The 25,439-nt window shown below is 41.6% G+C and overlaps 2 protein-coding genes across 5 annotated transcripts in view; one reads left to right on the plus strand and one right to left on the minus strand.

Moving 5' to 3' along the window:
* LOC138744120 (ubiquitin thioesterase ZRANB1) overlaps positions 1 to 2,084 on the minus strand; it is a 57,875-nt gene extending 55,791 nt beyond the window's left edge. Inside the window, exon 1 of one of the 4 annotated variants that reach the window (XM_069899724.1) lies at positions 1,985 to 2,084. The gene's annotated coding sequence lies outside the window, so the exon portion shown is untranslated. The other 3 variants (XM_069899723.1, XM_069899721.1, XM_069899722.1) reach the window with 3 other exon arrangements.
* A 7,455-nt stretch (positions 2,085 to 9,539) lies between these two features.
* hpdl (4-hydroxyphenylpyruvate dioxygenase-like) lies at positions 9,540 to 21,392 on the plus strand. The gene is made up of 5 exons (XM_069899726.1): positions 9,540 to 10,257; positions 13,027 to 13,193; positions 13,524 to 13,675; positions 17,111 to 17,244; positions 17,762 to 21,392. Exons 1-5 carry the CDS (start codon positions 9,632 to 9,634, stop codon positions 17,937 to 17,939), a joined length of 1,257 nt encoding a protein of 418 aa, XP_069755827.1. The 5' UTR covers positions 9,540 to 9,631; the 3' UTR covers positions 17,940 to 21,392.
* The last annotated feature ends 4,047 nt before the right edge of the window (positions 21,393 to 25,439 follow it).

Below are 25,439 nucleotides of genomic sequence, written 5' to 3' on the forward strand. Positions count from 1 at the left end.
ATTAACTGAAAAACAAGTTTTTCTACTTCTCCCAACAAGCTAAACATTGCTAACATTTGCTCCTTGCATTACATGAAATCATAGAAGGCATCTTACAATTACAAATAACAGTCAAAATTAGAAACAAGAGTGTAACAATACTTGACAGTCAGAATATTGGATACTTTCAAAGTATTTTTGAAAACAAAAATCACTTCTAAAAATGATTTTTCTGTGGATATGAATATCTCACTCCTAGTGAGCAGTAAGCGCAATAAGGTTCCACTTCAGCTATTCACGACAAGATTCAACACAAACTTTAAAAAAGTAATCTGCCAATAGCAATAAAATGGACTTGCATGAGAACAGTAAAATTAATTTTAAAAACTAGCCCATATTCAAAATTATCATGTTCCAAAATGCCACAGACCAACCTTGGGAATCTGTAAAATTTCTGATTTCTATGAAAATAATTTTAAGATGTAAACATGTTAAAATGGTTCGTTTTACCCAAACAAATTCAAGTCATTTGTGATTTCCAAATGTAAAGATTTAAATTGGAGAGCTAAAAAATTAGCAGACCATACTAATACAATAAAACTTCACGTGATGATTCATCAAACACTGAACAAATGAAAGGTGCAATTCTGAATACTGTATTTGATTTTAAAAAATCTAGCCCCAAAACCAAAAATTTTGAAACACTGTAATAAGCACTGGGTTTCCAAAAAAAAGTTGCATATTTGCATGAACGAAAACACTACGAGATCAAAATATTGGTGAAATGTCAAACATTTTACACTACTTCCATTACATGTGACTGTTGCAACAGGAGTCATGGCAACACCATTGCACTATGAATGAAACAACTCACTGCACATTAGGAACTACCTGTCCATTACCGCATATATTTGGAGATCTACCAAATTGCATCAATTTAAAAGGGCTCAGGAGCAGATTAAGGTTTAGCAAAATGATTTACTAGATTACAATTTTATAGACATGACCAAGAAAACCCACAAGTGATAATAAAGCACCATTTCTGAACAAAAATTAGAAACGGAATGGCAGGTAATCGGGGGAGCTTGAGAGATTGAATCGAGATGGCTTTGTAATCCAATGGCAGTCACAAAAACGAAGTGCCTCGTTTGGCTGGCGAGTGCCCATCCCAAACCTGATGCCCTATTCTTTTGAGAGAAGTAAACCATAAACGTGACATCTTGCCTGGAGGAAATGCAGTTGTCGAAGAACTCCACGTCGGAGGAAAAGAAATGTATGTAAGCTGAAAGGCTCCTAGATTTGGATTTCCAAAGAACAGTGCGGCGACTTGGTCGAGCATAAAAGTGTCTCGCGTAAAAACTTGGCGAGATCACAACTCCGAACCACGAACTTCTCACAACTTGTTTGAGCCCACGACTAAGTTGCCACATGAACCGGACTTTGTTCTCGTTTGCTCTCGGAGCGCAATTGAAAGCAGCTCCGACCTCCAGAACGCGCACGGGCTGCGGGTTTGACTGACCGTCAGTTACCTCATTCCAGCTCCCGGGCGCCGGCCTCGCGTCCAGCTGCGCTGGGGCTGCACCTCCACGCCGCCCGCCGCATCGCTCGTTACCTGACGTTTGGGTTCGGGTCACGCAAGCAACAGACCTGCTCCTCCGCGCACTCTCGCTCTCCTTCGACTCGCCGCCGCTCCAGTCGGTTCCCCCCCCCTCCCCCCCAAACCCCCGCTGCCCCCCGCTCTTTTCTTTACATGGTGGCCGGGTCAAATGAAAACCCCGCTCGCAGCCATCGCTCCGTCCGACCGGCGACTTCCGGCTTTCACCTGCTTCTTCCCCCCCCCCCCCGCCCGCCCCCACCACACCCCCTCCTCCTCCTCCCCCCCCCCCCTAACCTCTCTCTTTTTTTTATGACATTTTCCTTCACTCTTCTCCGCTCGACTCTAATGGCGACGGCAAAGACAACACAAGACAAAGTTTGCTGGGATATTTAAAACGTCACGTCGCACCTCTCGCCCGCATCCTCCTGCGATTGGGCGACGCTCCTCCTCGAGCGGAGGACCAATCAGAAAAGTTGTCCTTGGTGTTTTGGAATGGACGTCACCTCAAGTTACCAAGCTCCGGCGGCGCCGCGTCAACCAGATGAAAGGTCGGGGAGGACAAGCGGGCGGTCACGTGGGGCTGCCCAACTCGGAGTTGGATTGGACGGCGATGACATCACGCAGTTGGTGGGGACGCGTGCACCGTTGGTCAGAGGAGGAAAGTTTGTGGGAAGAGGGAGAAAGTTGTGACTCACTCACCCAGGATCTCACGGAACAACTGATTTCCAGTTGGTTGCTCGCTTGTGAAGGCAAGCTATCGCAATGGGATGGGGATGGGGAACAAGGACCATTTTGTTTATTTAATGTTATTTTATTTTCTCCTTTATAAAAAATATATTTCTGGAAACTAAAGACGAGCAATGGGAAATATAAAATGCTGGAAATACTCGTCAATCACAAAACTCTGCAGACACCGTGGTTGGAGTAAAAACACACAAAGATGCTGGAGAAAGCTCAGCAGGTCCAACAGTGTCCTTTATGGAGCAAAGGTAAAGATACAGCACCGACGTTTCAGGCTGGAGCCCTTCATCAAAGTGTGAGAAAATGTCGGCAGGTGTCCGAACAAAAGGGAGGGAGGGGAGAGAGGGGGTGGCAAAGGCAAGCGGGGGAAGTAACAGCATGTATGAGGGAGGGAAGGGATGGCTAAGTGGACAGAAGAACTGGAAAGATACTCTTTTGTCTGGACGCCTGCTGGCATTTTCTCACACTTTGATGATGGGCTCCAGCCTGTAACGTCGGTTCTGTATCTTTACCTTTGCTCCATAAAGGACACTGTTTGGCCTGCTGAGCTTCTCCAGCATTTTGTGTTTTTTTTACTCATTAAGTCAGGAGGATGTATCCATGGAGAGAAAGAGAAAACGAATGGGACAAGTCATGACAATGTGTGCAAAAGCGTAACTAACACTTTACAAAATATGCTGGAGAAACTTAGTGGATGAAACTACATCAATAGGAGAAAAAGAATGGTCAACATTTTGAGCCGATATCCTTTATCGAGACGTATTTCCCAACCGATCCGCTCCCCCTTCTATTGATGCTGCAAGTTTAATTCACACAGATTATATACATCTTCAGATTTCAGTATGTTGATAGATCCCACATTTTCTTTTCTCTCCATTCTCATTCATCACCTTCTAATTATATTCTATTCGGAAAGATCAGGTCTGATTCACTACCATTTTTTAACTAGCACTAGCTACTCTTTGTGCCTTCCATTCGATCTTGGTGTCAACTCCAGTGCAAATATTCTCTTTGTTCTCCCTATCCCTGCTCTTTAACATAAAAGATGTTTGATTTCTAATTATCCTTATTTCTGATTAACATCAGCAGCTGGAAACAAATTTGATTTTTTTTAAATCTCACTGGACCTGCAGAACATGTAATGAATTTTCATTTTTATTATGGTGCTTTGTATCCCTTAGAGTGTGAGCTGTCACAAAGTGATAGCAATTCCCATCTGCGTCTGAAGAGTTAAAAGCTACCTTTGGTGAAATGAACACATAATTGAACAGTACACTACCAAAAAAGCATTGCACCACAGTAATTGCTCAGTTTTCATAGAAGGTGTTAAACTAAGATCCCATATATCCTCCTCTAAGTGCTAAAGAGAGACTTTTGTCACAATGTAATCATACCAAGTAGATGATCCAGTTATTAACCTCTATTACAATTTGTGGGAATTTTCTATAGCATTTGCTGTTGCTCTATCTACATTACAAAAATACTTAATTGCTTTTAAAAAGCACTTTCTGATGTCCTAAGGGATGAAGAGCTTTATACAAATATAGGATTCTCCTTCTTTCAGTCAAACATTGCAGATGTCATGAAAATATGCAGAAATTGAATCATGATTTTGATTGAGAGAAAAAAAGATTATTTGTGAATCCTTTGTCATCAGATGGATAATTTTCCAACCAAAATCACACAGAATCCTTTTTGCTTAATTCCATACATTACAGCCAAAGGACACCTTTTAAATATACTCAAAAGCTAACATGCCAGATTCAGCACATTGCCTTGCATTGTTCAAATTTACGTTTATTATTAAATGGATGAAATGGTGTTCTTCGGTCCTCCGTTTAAAAACAGGCAAACACATGTATATAGACATGGCACACATATCAGAATCAAGATATATTGTCAGGAACATGAAATCTGGAGTTTTCTGGCAGCATCATCGTGCAAACATATATTATTAGCCACATTTACAAATAATTTATATGCAGTACATATATAAAAATAAATCAATAATAAGGGTTGTATGAGCCTGTGGGAAGAAACTTTTTTTCAGCCTGGTGTTTCTGGCTCTGATACTTCTGTATCTTTTTCCTGATGGGAATAGCTGGAAGATGTGTGGGAGATGATAGAATCCTTAATGATTTTACAAACTCTCTTCAGACAATGATCCCAGTAGATCACGTCAATGGTGGGAGGGAGACCCCAGTGATCCTCTCTGACCTCCAATCCAATGCTCTACAACGACTATACCACACTGTGATACAGCCAGGAGGCTCTCGAATAGAGCTCCTGTAGAAAGTTGACAGAATGGTAGAGTGTTGTGTGTCCAGGATAGGTCTCTACTTAAGTGGACTCCCTACTCTCTCCTACAGAGTTATTGATGTGCAATGAATGGTTGTCATCCCTAGCCCTCCGAAAATCTACAATCGTCTCTTTTGTCTTATCCACAATGAGACTCAGTTGACAATTATTCACCTACATTGTTTTGCTGCAGATGTGCAAGTCCAATCATCCTGGGTCTTATGATGCTGGAGTCAGGCAACTAAGACCACAGCTGCAACACAGCTTCAGCAGATATATTGCTGAGATCTGTCTTATAAATGCACTGACAGGCTTTAAGATAGGACAAGGCAGGACCCAGTCTCTTCTCCAATCCCAATCAAAATTTCCGAGGCTTTATAAATGTCTTTGATGTTCAAAGATATTTTTAAACTTTTAAATTGTTTTAAATAAATGAAGGTGTAAAATAGTTTTATCACATTGACACTAATAAATAATGAAAAATATTTTTTTAAATTATGCTAAATTTAGCTTTCTAATTGCCAGTCAGTAAACATCAGATCTGACATTTGTAGGATGGCACAGGCACGATTACTCATTAATTTCTATTTGTTACATTGGTCTAGGGCTTGCTTATCTGGGTGACATTATTTATAGTTGGCGTCACCTGTCACAACTGGCTTGATCTGGCTTATTAATTGTTGTCAACTCCCTTAACCTTACTACCTGGTCTTTTTTTATTAACATTGGAGTTCTTTCAGTCCCCTCGAATTATTGTGATATATCAACATTAAGTCCCTGTTTAGCCAGCAAATACCCTTAAGGAAGAGTCAGATGGAAAAACATACAATGCAGATCCACAGATCCCATAGCTGTCTTGACATTACAGGCTCCCACCCCTCTTCTGATAAAGAAACACCTTCAGAGAGTTCATCTCTAACTCTTCCTTCTTGGATATCTATATATCTAGGGATCATCAAGTCATACATTACTTACAAGTCCACAGACTTCCAGATACCTTGAGTATACTTCCTCACATACGGTCTCTTGCAAGGACTCCATTTCAGTGAACCAGTTCATCAGTCTGTGTTATATTTGTTCAGGTAATTAGATGTGCGTCACAAGGCCACTGAAATGCCTCCTTCCTGAACTGTAGATTCCCCTGCGTCATAATTGACACATTTCCCATACCTTTGCTCTCATCCCCTCTCCTAGACAGAGTATGGGCAGAGCATTCTTGGTCATCACCTTCCACGCTACCAGCCATTCAACAGATAATCCTTTGCAATTTCAACCAGCTCCAACAAGATTCCAATACGAGACACACGTTTTCTTTCAGCATTTCATACAGACAGTTCATGATTCCTTTGCCTACTCACAACCAAACACTCTCCTTCATATGAAACATTGGAGTCGCAACATCTGTTCTTTCACTTTTTCGCACACTGGATCCAGGGATACAGTCTTCTTAGGCAAAGAGACAATTCATTTGGAATCCAATGAATTAAAATAAGTTTTAGGAATGAAAATTGGTAAAACTTGAAACATTTACAAAAATTTTGGTAGAATGTTCATTTTAATTGCATTAATATGTCCAATAATTGTCATACATAAGGGCGAACATCCTGACAACAACACTTTAATCCAGTTAATTAATCCTGAAAATTTTTCTTTCAATAAGTCTTTTAACTATTTTAGAAGGAAAATTAGTATAGAGTGCTGAAGGCCCTTTTATGGGTAGTAATTCACTCTTAGGAAAATTTATTTTTTTACCCCGAAAAGAGACTAAATTGGGCAAACAAATAGACTTGGTAAAGAAATCTCAGGATTGGAAATAAAAAGCAAGAGATCATCTGCATATAAGGAGACTTTATGTTTGATTCCCTTCCTAATTATACTTCTAAAATCTCTATTTCATGCAGAGCAGCTACTAAAGGTTCCATACTCAAGAGTAAAGGGCTTAAGGGGCCACCTTGTCGAGTTCCCCTGTGAAAGCATTTATTTCTTACAGATGCTGCATGACTTGCTGAGTTTCTCCAGCACTTTTGTGTATTGCACTCAACCCTAGTGTCTGCAGACTTTCCTAATTAATAGACATAAAATTAAATTTTGGGGCTCTTTGCCAAACAAGATAGCGTACCATGAGAAATTCATATATTTAAAATTGATGGTGCTGTTGAAGATCAACTACAATTCCACGCTAGGTTACACAAATCTATCATCGACCCAACAAATCTTAAACAAATCCCAGTAAGATATTTCCAGGAAGAATCACTTTACCCAATCTCATCCTTTGACTGCAAGAATCAAAGAAAACAAGCAAACTCGTTCTCAAGAGCACCCATGCCACACCAAGCTTCTCACTCATAATTTGGGTCCAGATGTCCTCTGAGTTACCTGGCCTGAATAACTTGCCTTAAAGTTGGTTAGCCTTTCTTTGAAGAACTTGCCTCTTTAAACTTACTTCTTTGGGAAGGTCTTTGAATACCACTTCTAATCGGGCCTTGAGCTGGTGTCCGCATTTGATGATTATTTATTTGCATTGATTGGAACAGTTTACGATGTAAAGTTAAGAGTAAGAAACAAAAGTCTGCAAAGATTTAATTGCAGTAAAAGCACACAGGCATGCTGGAGGAACTCAGCCAGTCTTGTAGAATACATAGATTACCAATATCTCAGGTCTTAGCCCTTCTTCGAGGAAGAAGAACAGGAAGGCGTCAAAATAAAGACAAAACTGGCTGGAGGAGGAGTCCCAGATAACAAAAGGCGTCAATTGGATAAGAGGAGAGGTGAGCTGCCAGCTAGGCAACCATTGTCAGGGTGGCCAGACATCCGGTGTGGGGGGGCCAAATATGCAAAAGTGTACTTTACTAATTAGTCAGCACCCCGGGGTTCATTGGCTGGGCATGGCCATCTTTATTCTTGTGTGCGTGCACGGGTACTGGTTGACGTATGCGCAGAAGGTTGGCACGATAGTTAAGAGCGTGAATTCAGAGGCTCCATGGTGCCACCCCAGCTAGAATGGACACCAGGGAACAACCAGCATTGTAAACTTCAAAATGACTGTCCCTGCCTTACATTTGCACAAATGCTCTGTGTTCCTGAACTAAAAAAACTAAGCAGGAAAAGTAGGTTTTATTTATGTTTGGTATTTTTGCTAGTATAACCATTGCAGAAACAACAATTGATAATGATCAGTTTTTTTGAATATGTATTAAAAATACACTGGGAAAATATCCCACTCTCAGATGTGCAAAAAGGTAGCCATTAAGTTTTGGAGATTAGAACCTGAGGTTTTAAGTCACTTAGTAGGAATTGTGTGCAGGGATATGCATGTAGCTTCTGCGAATATTGCTAAATGATTCTCAAAGCCCAAACTTATTAAAAACTCAACAATGTTGCAACAGAGACAAGATGGCTTGGTTAACTATATCAATTGAACATACCCAGGCATCATCACTTGATCAGATTGAATTGCTGACAAAATTTGCAAAGGAAAAGACTCGCAAAGTGAGATTTTGATGTGCCTGAAATTGAAACCTTTATGAGACATAATTTTAATAACACAATTGACAAGATATTACCTCTGACAAGGAATTGATTTTTTTTTTAACCCTGTTTGTCTATTTTTGTTTGTTTCTCTGTCTGACTAAGCAAAATATTGTCCCCTAAAATGACAAGTTGGTTATGCCAAGTAACCTTAAAAGGTATATAGACTTACAGTTATGTGAAGTAAAATGTTTTCATGTTGCGTTGCCCTTGCAGAAGTATGCCTTTAGTTCAAATTGTGCCAAAATAGTTTATTTTGTATTTGAGAAAGATAATCAAAGATTCTTGCAATTTAAAATAAATTAGCAGTTTAAAGTTTTGTGCTTTTCATTTTTTCCACAAAACATGTTTATGAAATTCGAAGTTGGCAATTTTTTGGGGGGGTGGGTGCAAACTAGTCTGGCACCAGCCCTGCGTGACGGGGAGGGGATTGAAGAGGAATGTGTGTGGGATGGGGGCAGTCCTTTCACGGAGCCAAAAATCAATGCTCACATCTCCTCTCATTTTATGCAATGAACTCCTTTTGTTGGCCTGGATTCGCACATCCATAACCAGTCTTGTCTTCATTTTGATGGCTTCCTGAATGGCTCAGGCCCGAAACACTGGTAACATATCTCTACCTCCTACGAACACTGCTGGACCGGTTTGAGGTCCTCCAGAATTTCCGTGTTTTTACTACGAGATAGTTATTCAGTTGACCACCACTTTTCCCTGAATTAAATTCTCACTTGCTTGAGTCAATGCCGTCTGCCCTCCATCCCAGTCTTCTCACTCTCTGTAACTTTCACCAGTTCAACCCTCCACCTGGAGTCCTGGCCCCCACACCATGTGGTCTAATCCCCACACCTCCTGACAAAACCAGCTGCCCTGCACACCACGTGGTCTAATCCCCACACCTCCTGACAAAACCAGCTGCCCTGCACACCACGTGGTCTAATCCCCCACACCTCCTGACAAAACCAGCTTCCCTGCACACCACGTGGTCTAATCCCCACACCTCCTAACAAAACCAGCTGCCCTGCACACCACGTGGTCTTCTTACCCACCGTATCCTGCTGCTGCTCTGTACATAAATGGCCGGCCTGCCCACTGATGACTCGACCCCAATGTAACCCCCGCCCCCTCCCATTCATTCGAGCACCTGGAGTTGGGCCAGCCGAAATCTAACGTGTATTAAGGGCGACCGTTCCTCCCTCAAGGTCTTCAGCCGCCCCGCAGACTGTCCCGCGCGTCCATCACTCTGGTCTCCCTTGACGACGGAGCCCCGCCCACCCATGGCGCCGACCAATCCACTGACTGCAGGTGCGCTCCGCTTCCGGGCGTGCGTGATGCTGAAGCGTCTCTCAGCATCCTGTGCCCTTCCCTTTCCTTCCCCCACCCCCCATTGTCCGGAGATCTGTTCCCCCCCTGCCCGATTCAGTATTGCCCCTTTGCCTTCCCACGGGCCACGTGCTCCTCCTCCCCCCGGCGGGCGGGCGGGCGGAGAAAATGGCGGTCAGGGTGCAGCGCCTCAGTCACATCGCCTTCCAGGTCCACAGCGGCGAACACTTCGCCCGCCACCTGGTGCGGCGCTTCAAGTTCGAGCCTTGCGGCCGCCGGGAGGCTCCGGGCGCCAGGCAGCTGGTACTGAGAAAAGGCTCCGCCGTCTTCATGGTGAACGAGAGCGCGGCGGGCGGCCGGCGCAGGGAGCCGGGGCCGGGGCCGGGGGGTCTCTTGTACGACGCGGCTCCGGGGCACGCGGTCGACTCGGCCTGCAACGTCTCGTTCGAGGTGAGGGACGTGGAGCAGGCGACGCTGAGCTTGAGCCGCCTCGGCTGCCAGGTCCTGGTGCCGCCGAGCCCCGTGCAGGACGACCTGGGTTCGGTCACCTACTCAGTGGTGCGGTCGGTGGTGGGGAACGTCCGCCATACCCTCGTCGACCGGAGCGACTACTCGGGCGACTTCCTGCCCGGTTTCGGAGCCCCGGCCGCGGGCTGGGCGCAGGAGGAGGCCGGGGGCCCGCTGGCCGTCACTCATTTCGATCACATCACGTACGCGTGTCCTCCAGGGCAGAGCGGTCGGATCATGGACTGGTACCGGGACTGCTTCGGCTTCCAGCGCTTCCTCATGAATGGGTGAGTGAACTTCAGCCCCGGTCCGGATTAACGAGGCCCCCCCCCCCACCACCCCCATCATCTTTGCCTCTTCACCCGCGGGCTCTGCTGCTTCCTTTGCATTGAAGGTCACTACTGAGGAGTGTTGCTTTGACCTGGAAGTTTCAGCAACTTTTCAAGTTGTCAAAATCGTGATTTGTTTAAGAAAATAGGAACCATTCAAACGGCTGAACTTCAAAACAACGCTGGAGAAAGTCGGCAGGTCAAACAGTGTCCTTCATATGGCAAAGACGAATGTTTCGGGCTTGGGCACAGTCGGAAAGGGTGGAGAACGGAGGGCACACCAGCAAGCGGGGGAAGAGGGGATGGCGAGGGAAGGGACTCTGCATTCAACCCATTATCCTGTGTAATTTCTGCCACTTTACCCCACTTCCAGGCACATTACCCCTCTCCACTTTCCATAGGGACTGTTCCCATTGTGTGCTCATTCTTTCCTCCCCGCCGCTATTCAGAACCATCCTTCCCCCCCCCCCCACACAGAGCCATCCTTCCTCTCTCCCCCCCACACAGAGCCATCCTTCCTCTCTCCCCCCACACAGAGCCATCCTTCCTCTCTCCCCCCACACAGAGCCATCCTTCCTCTCTCCCCCCACACAGAGCCATCCTTCCTCTCTCCCCCCACACAGAGCCATCCTTCCTCTCTCCCCCCACACAGAGCCATCCTTCCTCTCTCCCCCCACACAGAGCCATCCTTCCTCTCTCCCCCCACACAGAGCCATCCTTCCTCTCTCCCCCCACACAGAGCCATCCTTCCTCTCTCCCCCCACACAGAGCCATCCTTCCTCTCCCCCCACACAGAGCCATCCTTCCTCTCCCCCCCACTCAGAGCCATCCTTCCTCTCTCCCCCCCCACTCAGAGCCATCCTTCCTCTCTCCCCCCCCACTCAGAGCCATCCTTCCTCTCTCCCCCCCACTCAGAGCCATCCTTCCTCTCTCCCCCCCCACTCAGAGCCATCCTTCCTCTCTCCGCCCCCCACTCAGAGCCATCCTTCCTCTCTCTCCCCCCCCCCACTCAGAGCTATCCTTCCTCTCTCCCCCCCCCACTCAGAGCCATCCTTCCTCTCTCCCCCCACTCAGAGCCATCCTTCCTCTCTCCCCCCCCCACTCAGAGCCATCCTTCCTCTCTCCCCCCCCCCACAGAGCCATCCTTCCTCTCTCCCCCCCACTCAGAGCCATCCTTCCTCTCTCCCCCCCACTCAGAGCCATCCTTCCTCTCTCCCCCCCACTCAGAGCCATCCTTCCTCCCCCCCCACTCAGAGCCATCCTTCCTCTCTCCCCCCCCCACTCAGAGCCATCCTTCCTCTCTCCCCCCCCCCACTCAGAGCCATCCTTCCTCTCTCCCCCCCCCACTCAGAGCCATCCTTCCTCTCTCCCCCCCCACTCAGAGCCATCCTTCCTCTCTCCCCCCCCCACTCAGAGCCATCCTTCCTCTCTCCCCCCCCACTCAGAGCCATCCTTCCTCTCTCCCCCCCCACTCAGAGCCATCCTTCCTCTCTCCCCCCCCACTCAGAGCCATCCTTCCTCTCTCCCCCCCCACTCAGAGCCATCCTTCCTCTCTCCCCCCCCACTCAGAGCCATCCTTCCTCTCTCCCCCCCCACTCAGAGCCATCCTTCCTCTCTCCCCCCCCACTCAGAGCCATCCTTCCTCTCTCCCCCCCCACTCAGAGCCATCCTTCCTCTCCCCCCCCACTCAGAGCCATCCTTCCTCTCTCCCCCCCCACAGAGCCATCCTTCCTCTCTCCCCCCCCACAGAGCCATCCTTCCTCTCTCCCCCCCCACAGAGCCATCCTTCCTCTCTCCCCCCCCACAGAGCCATCCTTCCTCTCTCCCCCCCCACAGAGCCATCCTTCCTCTCTCCCCCCCCACTCAGAGCCATCCTTCCTCTCTCCCCCCCCACTCAGAGCCATCCTTCCTCTCTCCCCCCCCCACTCAGAGCCATCCTTCCTCTCTCCCCCCCCACTCAGAGCCATCCTTCCTCTCTCCCCCCCCACTCAGAGCCATCCTTCCTCTCTCCCCCCCCACTCAGAGCCATCCTTCCTCTCTCCCCCCCCAGCCATCCTTCCTCCCCCCCATTCAGAGCCATCCTTCCTTCCTCCCCCACTTTCCCCCCCCCTCAGAGCCATCCTTCCTCTTCCCACCCCCCCCCCCACGCTATTCAGAGCCATCCTTCCTCTCTTCCCCCCCCCCCCCACTATTCAGAGCTATTTCTCCTCTCTCTCTTTCCCTCCCCCCCACCCCTTAGCTGGCATGCCTTCCCTCCCTCATCCACCTTTTACTTCCTGTCTGTGAGACTGCGTCCCCCCCTCAACCCAGGACCATTCTATTCTGGTGCCTGTCGACATTTTTTCATACCTTGATGGAAGACTCAAGCCCAAAATGTTGGTTATGTAAATTTAACTTAGCTATGTCAAGTACACTGACCTGGTGAATTTCTCCAGCATTGTTTTCACCATGTGATTACAATGTCTGGCAGTTGAAACTTTTGGACCAGTGTTCAATGTTCAATTTTTAAAATCTATTTCCATTCTTTATTTTCTTCACCCAACTTCCAGGTAAGGTGCATTTTTTTCCACAATAACAATACAGTATTTGCTTAAAATCTATCTTTGCGATTAAGATTTAATATCATGGCTTTTGTTTTACAAGTTACCCATCCAACATTGAAGCTTGACCTTTTATTGCATTTACATTATTTAAAATGTAATTGTATCAAACATTTTATTTTTCGAGAAATGAAGATGTAGATAACGGCTATGTCATTAAAGGGAATGACATTGGACTGCGCTTGACTGCGATGGAATACAGGAAATGCAGTGAAGTTGGAATGTCAATTTCTACAAATGAAGAGAAGGAAACAGACTGCAAATTTGTGATTGCTGAGTCCTTGCCCTATCAAGGTACAGTATGAATTGCTACCTTACATTCACAGCCTTTGCATATTTGCTTATTCTTTTAATATACTGAATACCAAAACTGCATTGTTAATAAGCACAATTTCAGACATCCACATCACAAGCCCTTCTAACTTGTGCAACGGCTCAGCATATTTTTTTCTATTTGTCAAGATAATCTTTACTTTTTTGTCAAAATAAAGCAGAATTAAATATTGCAAAATTAGAATCTTAATCAAGATCACAATGAATTATTTTTGTAAGGTCTAACATTAACTTGTGAAAAAATATAAATGAGTCATTGAATATTTTTACAACTACTTTGTGTGTGTTTAGGTAAAAATCAAGTTGACACATTTCTGGAGGAGCACCATGGAGCTGGGATACAGCATGTGGGATTATGTACTAATGACATAGTTTCTACCTGCAAATCTCTTGCAGATGCTGGGGTTCAATTTTTTACTCCTCCTTCTACATATTACACAGAGGTACAGTAATGCTGTAACAATTTAACTAATCCTCAAAAATTATTTTCATAAAAAGCACAGGAGATAGATAAAGAAGTCAGTGAAATGAAACTCTCATTATATGCTAGAGCTCGCATGGTTGCAGAGGAGTTCCTTAAAAATTTCTGATGCTGCTTGTGTTTACTTTCAACTATCAAGACCAAGGTTAAGATGAACTATGTGATCCCCAAATCTTTCTTCTTTAGGGCTGCATTGTTCATCTGAAATCACTCCTTTGCTGTAGATCTGGTTATTATATGGCAATGATTGAGCTGCATGAACTAATTTTAGTAGGAATATGTTTGAATATAGGTCTGTTTTGCTCAGGATAACCCTCCAGAATGAAACTAATATGGTTTTTAGACTGCAGGCATGTTTTGCCACTACATGGGCAGTCTAAAAAGGAATGTGCAGGAATTTTGAGTCTATCCCTGCCCTGCGATTTATCCTGCAGGCACCTTACAACTTTTTAGAGGAAGCCTGCACTGTATATCGTATCAGAAAAATTTATTGATGGTCATCCACTCTTCTGCACATCCAACCACCGAGAGTGTTGCATTTAGGAAACTGCAGTCTAAAAAAGAGGCCCAGTGTGAACCACCACACGGGTAATAAATGTTATTTTTTTGCGAATGTTTTTTTTTTCCCCAGACATTGCAGTCTTTAAAAGCCATTAGATACATATCTTTCCTTGATCATGGATATCAAACGACACCTATTATTCCAGATGTGATCTCACTGAAGCCCTGTAGAATTGCAGCAAGGCTTTCTCTGTGGACTTCAAACACTTGTAGCAATAGCTAATGTACCATTTCCTTTCCTATCACTATTTTAACCTTGTTCTCTTATGCAAGAGAAGATCTAAAATTGTAGGTTTGTTCATTGAATGTATCCTATGAACTTGTTTACCAAGTTGATTAAGATATTAATATTTATAAAGACTGGGTAAATCCAAAGGAAAGGTAGATTCAGGAGTGTTTTTCAAAATTTTAGTTTTATGCTTTAATTACTTTATAGTCATTAAAACTAGAGTTGAAACTTGCCAGAAAATGCCACCATTACCACATGATGTTAATATTGAATTTCAGCAAGCTGATGCTCCCACAAACATGGTCGAGCTTGTGATGACACTCGAGTGTAACTGAGTGCCATTTTCTACTTGGACTTGCCCTTTCATGAAATTTATATTGAACCTGCATAGGAATGTTTTTTGCATCTTGTTAGCAAACATGGACAGTAATCCACTCAACAAGTAGGAAGATTCTCAACAAGTTCTGAGTCAATTTTATATTCATAGCCTCATTCGAGAATTATTTTATCAAAGATTTTAACAAAATTTTAATGATTCCAACACTTTTTCTATTGTGTCAAACTCAAGCTCTTTTGCTTTTTGTGCGCATTTTAAATTGGGCTTTAGGTAAAAACATTATGCACTCTGGATGAAAAGCTGTCTAATGTTTCATTTGTACGGATTATGAATCTAGTACAGCACAGGAATATGCCCGTCAGCCCAAAATGTCTGCTGATCATTCTGCCAATTTGAATTGTACTGTCTTCCACGTGCCTTCTAAACATTGCTATTATAATCTCCTTCCACCATCATTGCGTCCCAGCCATCTACCACTCTCTGTGGGGGTTGGGGAGGAGAGAAGAGAAAGAAACTTAACATATAAATCACTACACCCTCTCATCTTGAAGCTAGTATTTGATATTTCTGTCATGAGAAAAAGGACTATCTACGATGTCTAAACCTCTAATTCTGTAGCTATCTCTTGGGTTTCCCCTCAGCCCCTGATGCTCAAAAGAAAACAATTCCGGTTTGTCCGACTGTCCTTGAAGCTCTCTACTCCAGGCAATGCCCTAGTGACCCTCTTCTGCACCCTCCCTGGAGCCTCTACATCCTTCATGTAATGCAGTAATCAGAACAGAATATAGTATTCCACATGTGGCTTAACCAAAATTTTGTTCAGCTGCAATATGGCTCCCCAACATTTCCACTAAACACCCTGACTATTGAAGGCAAGTGTGTTGCACACTGCCTTGTTTACTTGTGTTGCCACTTCGAGGGAATATGGCCTTGCACTTCAAGAGCCCTCTAATGCAGCATCTCATGTTTGTGCAAATTAAACTCCAACTGCCATTTCTCTACCTACATTTCCAAATGTTGTAAATCCTGCTGAATCATTTGACAGGCTTGCTATCTGCCAATTTTTGTCATCTGCAAACTTGTCATCAGTCCAGCTACATTTTCTATGGCTAAGCCAATTTTGAATTCAGTCTACCAAATTTCCATAGTTTAACTCATTCATCTTGTGGATCAGGCTACCGCGAGTGTCCTTATTGAGAGCTTCACAACATTCCCTCCATAACACTGAATAGACAGTAGGTGCTGGAGTAGGCCATTCATCCCATCAAGCCAGCACCACCATTCATTTAGATCATGGCTGATCTTTCACTATCAGTACCCTGTCCCTGCCTTCTCCCCATAACCCTTAATTCCCCTGTCCTCAAGGACCTTGTCTAACTCCCTCTTGAACTTATCCCGAGAACCTGCCTTTACCACCCTCTGCAGCAAAGCATTCGACAGACCAACAACTTGGGGTTAAAAAAAAAAATTCTCATCTGTCGTAAAGGACCTTCCCTTTATATGGCCTCTAGTCCTAGTCTCTCCCAACATTGGGAGCATGTAATCAGTTTCCATCCTGTCCGATCCCTTAATAATCATATACCTCAATCGTATCTCCCCTCATCTTTCTAAATTCCAATATCAATCCCAGTTTATCTAACCTTTAGGCATCCCAGGAACAAACCTTGTGAATCTACGCTGCACTCCCTCGATAATCATCGACATCATCTCTTGATTCTCTGTCGTTTGCTTTGCTGAAATATTTCAAATACTACTGGCTGCTCAAAACCCCATATAAAGTATGTGGTTAATGGCCACATTTCTTTGTGGATCGCAAATTCTTGGCTATTTTTACACATCTAATTAATGATCATTTTTGATCAGGAGGAACCGTCTAAAATTGTGCCCTCCATAATTTATTGTGCACTGAAGCCACCCATATAAACCTCATCTCCAACAATTTCTGTCTCAAAAATAATGAAATTAAAAATAGATTCCATGGTCCTGTGATCTAACATTGGATTTCTTTCTGGTCCTTTAACATTTTTCAGTATTCTTAAGGAGTAGTTGCCCTATGTTTATTTTAAATACTGAATCTTTGAATTATAAAATAATTTATAACTCCAGTGGTTATTGATTGGGAATAAACATTCTTTCTCCTGGCATGTACCTTGATATTTAAATGTATTCAATTGAAATCATTGCAACCTACACTTCTTTTTAATATCCTTATATAGTAGGTAGACCACATTTTCACTGATTCCATTGCATGCATTCATGTTCTTTTGCAGATTGAGAAACAGCAGGAGATCATGAATGCAGGAGAAGATCCAGAGTTGCTTTCACAATATGGCATTCTTCTGGATTCTGAAGATGATGGTGAAGGAGAAGCCAAATGTCATGGACCATCTAATAACAAGAAAAGGTTTGATTTTTACATTACGAATCAATACTATTGTAAATCTTCCGGTTCATTGAACAATCCAACCATTTAATTAATAAGGTTTGAAGGAAAGAACAGGGATAATTAATGATTTCCATCTTGATCCACTATCTAAATAAATAATCTGGATATTCTCACCACTGTCAGGGAATTCTGCAAGGACAGTGTTAGGACACTCATGGTCATTTCTCAACATCTAACTAAGATGTGGATTAATTACCAGGCAGGTGAGATTTTGATTTTTAAAACTTCACCTTTGCTTACTTGCTCACAATGACAGTGAAGCCGTTTAATCATCAGGTCCTATTCCCTTTCCTTGTTTCACTGTGACCGTGCAACTTGCCCTCTCACATGCTCATAAATTCCCTTTTGCTAATTGGTTGTCCTTTTGACATTTAACTCCTGAAAGAGTTCTTTTTTTTTTAAGTCAATTAACTTATAATTAGCACATCTTTGCAATTTTTATGAACTCTTATAACCAAAATTTATTTTGTTGCAGGTACCTGATGCAAATGTTTACAAAACCATTATTTTCTGAAGAGACATTTTTTCTTGAGCTAATTGAGCGAAAAGGTGCTTCACGATTTGGAGATGGGAATATCCGTGCATTGTGGAAATCTGTTCAGACTTTTATGGATCAGCAAGAGGAGAATAAGTGTAAAAAGAATATCGGCTAGGAATGTGGGCTTGCCGTCAAGATGAATAACTAAGGACGGCTGAATAGAAATTAGAATCCATTGGATACCTATAGCATTGTTTCAAGTAGCAGCTTTTTAACAGAGAAATTATGAATTGTTTGTCACGTGTACTGAAATACAGTAAAAAATCTTTTGTATATACTCTCCAAGCAAGTTCTCAAACAGCAGGTAGTGCAATAGCAAATAATAAACAAAACAACAGTGTATAGAGTATTGCAACAAATCAAATAGTGCAGGGTATAGAGAAAGTACAGTTAAAGTGCAAAGCCATCTTTTATCGGCAAGATCTATTAATTCGTTTAATAACAACTGGGGGAAACTTCTTGAATCTGGAGGTTGATGTTTTCAAGTATGTATCTTCTACACAGAATATGGCCAGGTGTGGATATCAGCTTTCTCAAAAGAGGGAGGTGTAAATGGAGGTTTGTTTGAATGATGGGTTGAGTGCCATTAGCAACTCTTGCAGTCTTTGGCAGAGCAGTTCCCGTACCAATCTAGACCGGATGCATTCTTTAGTGTATCTGTAAAAGTTGGTGAGGCACGTCGAACTGCTTCAAAGCTTCTGAGAGTCTTTGGTGCACTTTCTTGCTTTTAACGTTAACTTGTTTGGACCAGGATAGATCAATGGTGATAGGCACTGTTAAGAACTTGAAACTCTTCACTACTTCCACTTCAGCACTGTTGATGTATACAGGGACAAGTACCCCTCCATTTCTGGAAATCAGTGACTACCTCCTTCATCATGATGACATCGAGGGAGGTTGTTATGACACCAAGCCACAAAACTAATCTGCAGTTGAGCCTCATCATTCTTTGGGATCTAGCTGATGACAGTTGTCATCTGCAAACTTGTAGATGGAGTTGAGAGTAGTGTTTGACCATCAATGTATAGGGACCATGATAAGGTCATTTTGGATGGCATTGGTGTTTAGTATCACTGTGGGGTTCTTGTCACCAAATCTCTGCTTGAGGTCAACAGGTTAGGAAGTAGAGGATCTGGCTGCAAGGAGAAGGGGATGCGGATTCCTACGTCGTAATTTCGGGTTCAGTTTGTTTGAGACTTGTTTAGTCAAGAGTTGTAGTTAATAAATTCAAGTTGGGACTCGTCCTTGTCAGATATTCCAGAGTGGATATCCATATTTATTGAAATTTTTTGGATAAATGATTTCTGATTTTCCTGAAATTATCAATTATCTGGGAAAAAAATTCAGAGCTGAACAGACATCATTTCCACGCCCAAAAAAATTTCTAACAGGAATTTCAGAATATCAAAGTTGTACTGTACAAAAAATGTATTAGAATAGATATTTATCAAGTGTTGTCATTTATTCATCAAATTTTCAAGGATCTTGAACTATAGGTAAATTTCAGTTTTGTATTGGGAGCGTGGTTTAAAAAAATGCAAGATCCTGATATCTGGCACTTGTGGGAATTGGTAGATGCTGGATAAATGCATCTTCTGGTTGCTTGAGACTTACTCTGACAATGCCTATCTAATGAACTTGCATTAAGAATAAACAGTTTTAAATAAAACAAAAAAAATACAACACTAATGCTGAACAAACTTCACTTGCATGAATATAAACTTTAAAGCATTTTACTTTATTTTCAGTCACATTCTTTGAAAACATTTAACCATTGCTAGTTCCTTCACGTAGCCCCCAAAAGACTTACAATAGCATTATGGCTAATTTACCCTTCCCCCACCCAAAGTTTACAGATAAAGCCTCTGACTGGGGTGACGCTTACTAAGCAGGGATAAGGAGACACCCCTTCTAAGCTCTCAAAATCAAATGATGAATTACCTGCCAGAACTTTCTTTGCAAAAAGAGCGGCAGAGAGGATCAATGGAGTCTCCCTTCACCGCCTACCCCCATCGAAGTGATCTACCAGGACCAAAGCCTGAAGAGGGCGCACAAAATTGGTGAACTGGTGCAGACTCGAAAGGCCAACATGGCCTGTTTCCGCTCCATGATTGGTTATATGGTTAATCCTGAGTGAGGCCATTGCAGCTTCATACAAACTATTCAAACAGCTGCTATGAGCAAAGCACGACCTCCACTGGCTGAATATTTGCTCCCATTTTCTACTTTGAAACAGTCGGACATTTTTTTTTAACCTATTACTTAATTCTTATTTATTTTACTCCTATTTGTTTTCCTTGTTTTTGGCCATTTGCTTGAGGCTGCAGGTTACTTGTCGTTAGGATACCAGGGGCTTTCTGCATAAGCTTTCCAAACTTTTCCCACTAATTCAAAGTATATCTTTCAAATATCGTTCACTAGATTTGTTTAATTTTATCTGGTTCATGGCAGAAAGCTCTGCAGGCTACCTCTGCAATACAACTACTTATTGTATCAGTTTGTGAAAAGGAGATAAAAGTTCCATAGATCGATTAAGAGGAGCAAGGAGTTCTTGTATCCTGGCCAAGATGTATCATTTGTCACTTCCAAAAAAAAGTATGGCTAATTCCTTACTAATCTTGGATTTTTGAGCCAATTATTAAGCATGTTTCCCTGCATTGCAGCAGAGTATTAAAGCTTATGAAAGGCACATCAATGTGTGTTTTATTGGCTTGCCATGTAAAATTAGGAAGATTTATCTTCCGAGGTTAAATTTAATCCAAGGTGGTAGTGATTAGCACAGAACTAAAACTCCCCTCCATGAACTCCATTTATAATTGCTGCCTAGGAAAGACACTTAACATCTTGAAGAGTCCATCTTGCCTCAGACACACTCTTCAACCTTGGAGAGCTTAAGTATGCACCAACATGCTTAAAGACATTTTGTTCCCTGAATTAACCCCATGATGCTCATGCTGTCCTGTTTGGGATCTTCCTTATCTGTAATTGCACTCTTGATGCAGCTGTATGTTTGAGATGACATGTTCAGTCTAGATTCAAAGTACTCATCCAGATTAAATAAATTGAATTGTGAGTTTTCCACTGTTGGGATATTCAATTGTTTTAAGTTGGGCCAGACACAAAAAGGAACCCTACACTCCATAATAATTAAGTTTGAATGTGCGACAAAGAGCTTCAAAATTCTTGGAACATGACCTTCCAGGGATTTAACCTGAAAGTAACTATCCATCATTGCTCTTAAAACTTGGTGTGCACAATACATTTCTTCCTTCAAGCAGTTTTAACATTCCCTAAAATTATAAGACAAATGACTTGATCCAGTGTGTAAAAGTAGATAACACATTTTTAATGGTTTGATTGTATATGTTGAATTTTTTTTTTTGGTTTTGGAGGGGGTTAAAAGGGGAGAAAATGCCACTGTATATTTAAGAGAGGAATGTTTGTATCTATTTTGGTTGATATGGTTCACAGTGTGAAAAATGTAAAAATTATTTTAAAAAAGCAGTTTTAACATTGGAATTAAAATCAGGATTAAATCAATAAAGATGTTGTGAACAATTACATACAACACTTGTTCATTTACTGTTGTAAATTAGTTCAATTTGACTGAGCAAACTGTTCTCTATGGATAAATAGATGTATAGTGTTTGAAAGCCTACAAGATACATTAAAATGCACTGTATTTGAATTTTGAACATTGATTTTAAAAACATTAACTTAATAAATGTTAATATAGTATTCTTGTAACTTTTGTTACTATTAGATGAAGTGAGAATCTCAAACCCTGTCATTGGTGTGTGCTGCATTTTATGTTGGATGTGGATAGGCAGAACATTCATAAGGTTCTGCACTTTTAAAATCTGTTTTACTGGGTGTTTATTTTTCAGTGGTTGGTTACATTGTGGATTTCATTTCTCTGAGGAAATGTTCATTGTTTCTACTTGATTGAAAGAATCCGATAGCCAAAATTAAATTGGAATTGAGGTCTGTAATGTCAAATCTCTACGACTGATGTAATTAATTAGAAGACATTGCTGCAATCAGTTTTACAGCACGTTTTTCATTCTACGGATATTTCTGTAACATATCTTCAGATTTTATTTTGTAATGCATCATTTTTTGGTTGTAATAATCTTCTAGATCAACCTTGAAGTGAGCAACATGGATCAATTATGCCAGATAACACAGGATTACTGAAATGCTACATAATTAACTTCAGTTTTACCTCATTATGGTTGCTGTTTCAGAAGACTTGCAAAAGGTTGTATAAAAATATTTGAATACTTCTTACCTGAACAATAAAGATCAGGTTGAGTAGGTTTGTCTTTCCCATTTGGCACTTGCAGGTTTTGTTCTTGCTGTTTTTGGAAAAAGGTTGAGTTTAAAAAATGTTAAGCATTTGGCAGAATCCAATTAAGTTGAGATAACAACAAAATGGAGTCGAGAGTGGAAATAGTTATTCTAAGCCAGTGCTGATTTGTGATTATTTAAATGTTCCTGGTAACGGATTTACTTAAAGAAGATATTTCACGGGGGGGAGAAAAAGTCACTGTATATGTGTGAAAAAGAAATAGTGTATATCATGGCTAATGTGATTTATGGTGTGAAAAATAAAAAATTTAAAAAAAAAGATATTTCACAGAGGGAGAGCAAGAGGCAAGGAGTAAAGACAGTTTAAATTAGAAAGGGAATTTTAAAAAAGCTTTCTAGAAATAAAGGCATAAATTACTTTGTTGCTGGGGTTGATCTTCTGTTTTCATGCACCCAAGATGTGTGTTGTATTTACATGGGGTATGTCTGAAGTGATCGATCTTTTTTGTGATGTTAATTTTCAGGTACTTTTTTAGGTCTATTTTGTATACAAGAAATGTGGTCAATTCCAAGTCTCAACTTAAGTAGAATATAAATTAGGTTATTGACCTATACTGCAGATTCCAGACTCCTTCCAACCATGGACAGAAGAGAAATAATATTAGTGGTGAAGCCCAAAGAAGAGAAAATGTGAAGGACAGAACAATTGGTATGGGCCTCTGCAGATTCCCCTTTCAATTTGGAACAATCATCCACCACCCATGCTGTGTTCAAATCCCACAATCGTGCACCACAATTTTTTTCCACTGTTATCTTGCCTATGCTACCTATGTTCCATGAAGAGGAATCACGAGTTTTCCACTTGGGATTTTCAATTATTTTAAGTAGAACCAGACACAAAGTAATGCATCAAGAACACTGGGCACCCTACACTCCAGTAATAATTAAGCTTGAATGTGCAACAAAGAGCTTCAAAATTCTTGAATGTGACCTTCCAGGGGTTTGATTTGAAAGCAACTATCCATAACTCAAAACTTGGTGTGCACAATAAATTTCTCGAGCAATTTTAAGATTGGAATTAAAATCAAGATTTAATCAGTAGAGATTTATTTTACTTTCAAAAGTCAGCAAAATAATGCACTTTAGCTGAAACCCTAATGCATACAATATTTACATATGAAATTCTATTTTTAATAGCACAAATGTTGAAAATAAAGATATTTAGAGCTTTTCCTCGAAAATCTGTTGGGTCCACAAAAGACAAATTGGCTCAATATAATTTACTCGAGAAGGAAAAATAAATGCTGGAGGAGATGAGTGACATCTAAAGAAAGTGAATGTTTAATGTTGAAACCCTGCATTTGGGCAGAATGGAGAGGGATGATAGCCATTACAAGGGGGAAAGGGTGAGGGGCCTGTGTAATCAATGAATGAAAGGTGGAAACTTCTTTCCATCCACTGTTGACCCATACATTTCATCCATTAGATCTCATCAGCCCATCACCTTTCCCCTAACGGTTCATGTAACTACCTTCTTTATAGATCCCAACACTGGTAGCTTTTGTGTTCTCACATATCACCCTCCAGTAGTTGTCTCCTCCCACCCCTTCCATCTCATCTGGCACCATCATGCCTTCCCCTCAGTCCATTTATCACTTATTACAATGGCCATCTTGGAACTCCTATGCTCAATTCTGATGCAAACTCTAATCTGCAGTATGGACAATTCTTTAACCCCTCCCCCAGCCTGACCCATTGAGTCTCAACAGCAGTTTGAGTTTTCCACTATTTTCCAACACATCTATTGCATCTGAATATCACTGGAGATCTTACTAGATTGGACAATGGTCAGTGGTAACTTGACCCACCTTTTTAGGAATAAATTTTAAATTAAAAAAATTAGACATACAGCAGGCCATTTTGGCCCACAAGTTTGTGCCACTCAATTAACCTACACCACTAGTAGTTTTTTGAACTGGGATGAAACCGAAGCTCCCAGGACAAACCTCCACAGAGCATGTACAAACTCCTTACACTGCGGGATTCGAATCCCGGTCCCGATTACTGGCACTGCAAAGGCGTTGCGCTAACCACTACACCATCTGTGCTGTCCAATGTAATGCAAAAGTCTCAAGTTATTCCAGTGCAATGGATCTGCAAAATAAATTTCAAATCTGCACTTTATGTAACATGCACCATGCACTTGAAGTAGCTTCCTGAAACCATACATTCTCAATATGCCATCCAGCTGAATGTTGAGCCTAGTAATAAAAATTATTAGGGAGCCAGGCCCAACTATGCAACTGTTGCCAAGATCGTACTTATAGTTTTAGTTTCTAGAAACATCTTCATAAAAACATTTTTCCTATCAAATATCACATACAATTATGGGAAGAAGCCATACCTGACTCATCTGATGGAAGTGTGCTAGAAAAATGAATTTAATTAAAAGAAAGGACTGTAACTTACTTGTTCGGTTACTCATTAATCACAGAATTTTGGATTAAAGATAAGTTTTTTCTGGGATTTAAGAAAATCTACTAAATATCATTAAACCATTCATGTATTGAGAAAATAAAACAAAACATAAACGTTGCAATACTGAGGAATTTAAAAATCACAAAATTCTGGATAGTCTCTCTCTCTGGGAGCAAAAAGCAGCCCAAGCCATTTACTCTCCAGATCTGCTCCATGACTTGCATATCTTTTTTTATTCAAGCTGAAGTATATATTTTTCTAATATACAGAAAATTACTTAACATTTTTTTCACTGCAATTATTTGATTAGACGGAGTAACACTGCAGCAATTCTAGTTGTTGAAGTTCAGTTGTCTTCATTCGAATATCTCAAATCCAATCACAACTCTGAGAATTCTACCAGGATACAAAAGATTGGAGAGATAAAATAAAAACAATGTGAATGGATCAGCATTTCACTATTTTTTATTTTCAATCATTTCCAAGGACAGGGAAGATATCATTTAAGATGTTTTCTTTGCAACTTTTTTTTTTAAATACAGACTTTCCATACAATATTTTGGGTAATATGCATACAACATAACTGCATTTTCATACTTTCTACATTTCCATTTAGCACTAACTTGCCAACTCCAAATATTTAATTGACAGTGCAATGTTAATCTTTGTTCACTGTCATTTTCTAATTTGCCAGTGAATATTGTGTATTTCAAAATCAATCTAATTCTAAGCACATTCTACTAAATACCAACACAGGTATTCAAAACTAAGTAGATTAGGCCAATAACATCCCGTCTCTAGTAATATAGTCACTAGGATAATATAG

The sequence above is a fragment of the Narcine bancroftii genome, chromosome 10, assembly GCF_036971445.1.
Source record: "Narcine bancroftii isolate sNarBan1 chromosome 10, sNarBan1.hap1, whole genome shotgun sequence".
In the NCBI taxonomy this organism is placed as follows: Eukaryota; Metazoa; Chordata; class Chondrichthyes; order Torpediniformes; family Narcinidae; genus Narcine; species Narcine bancroftii.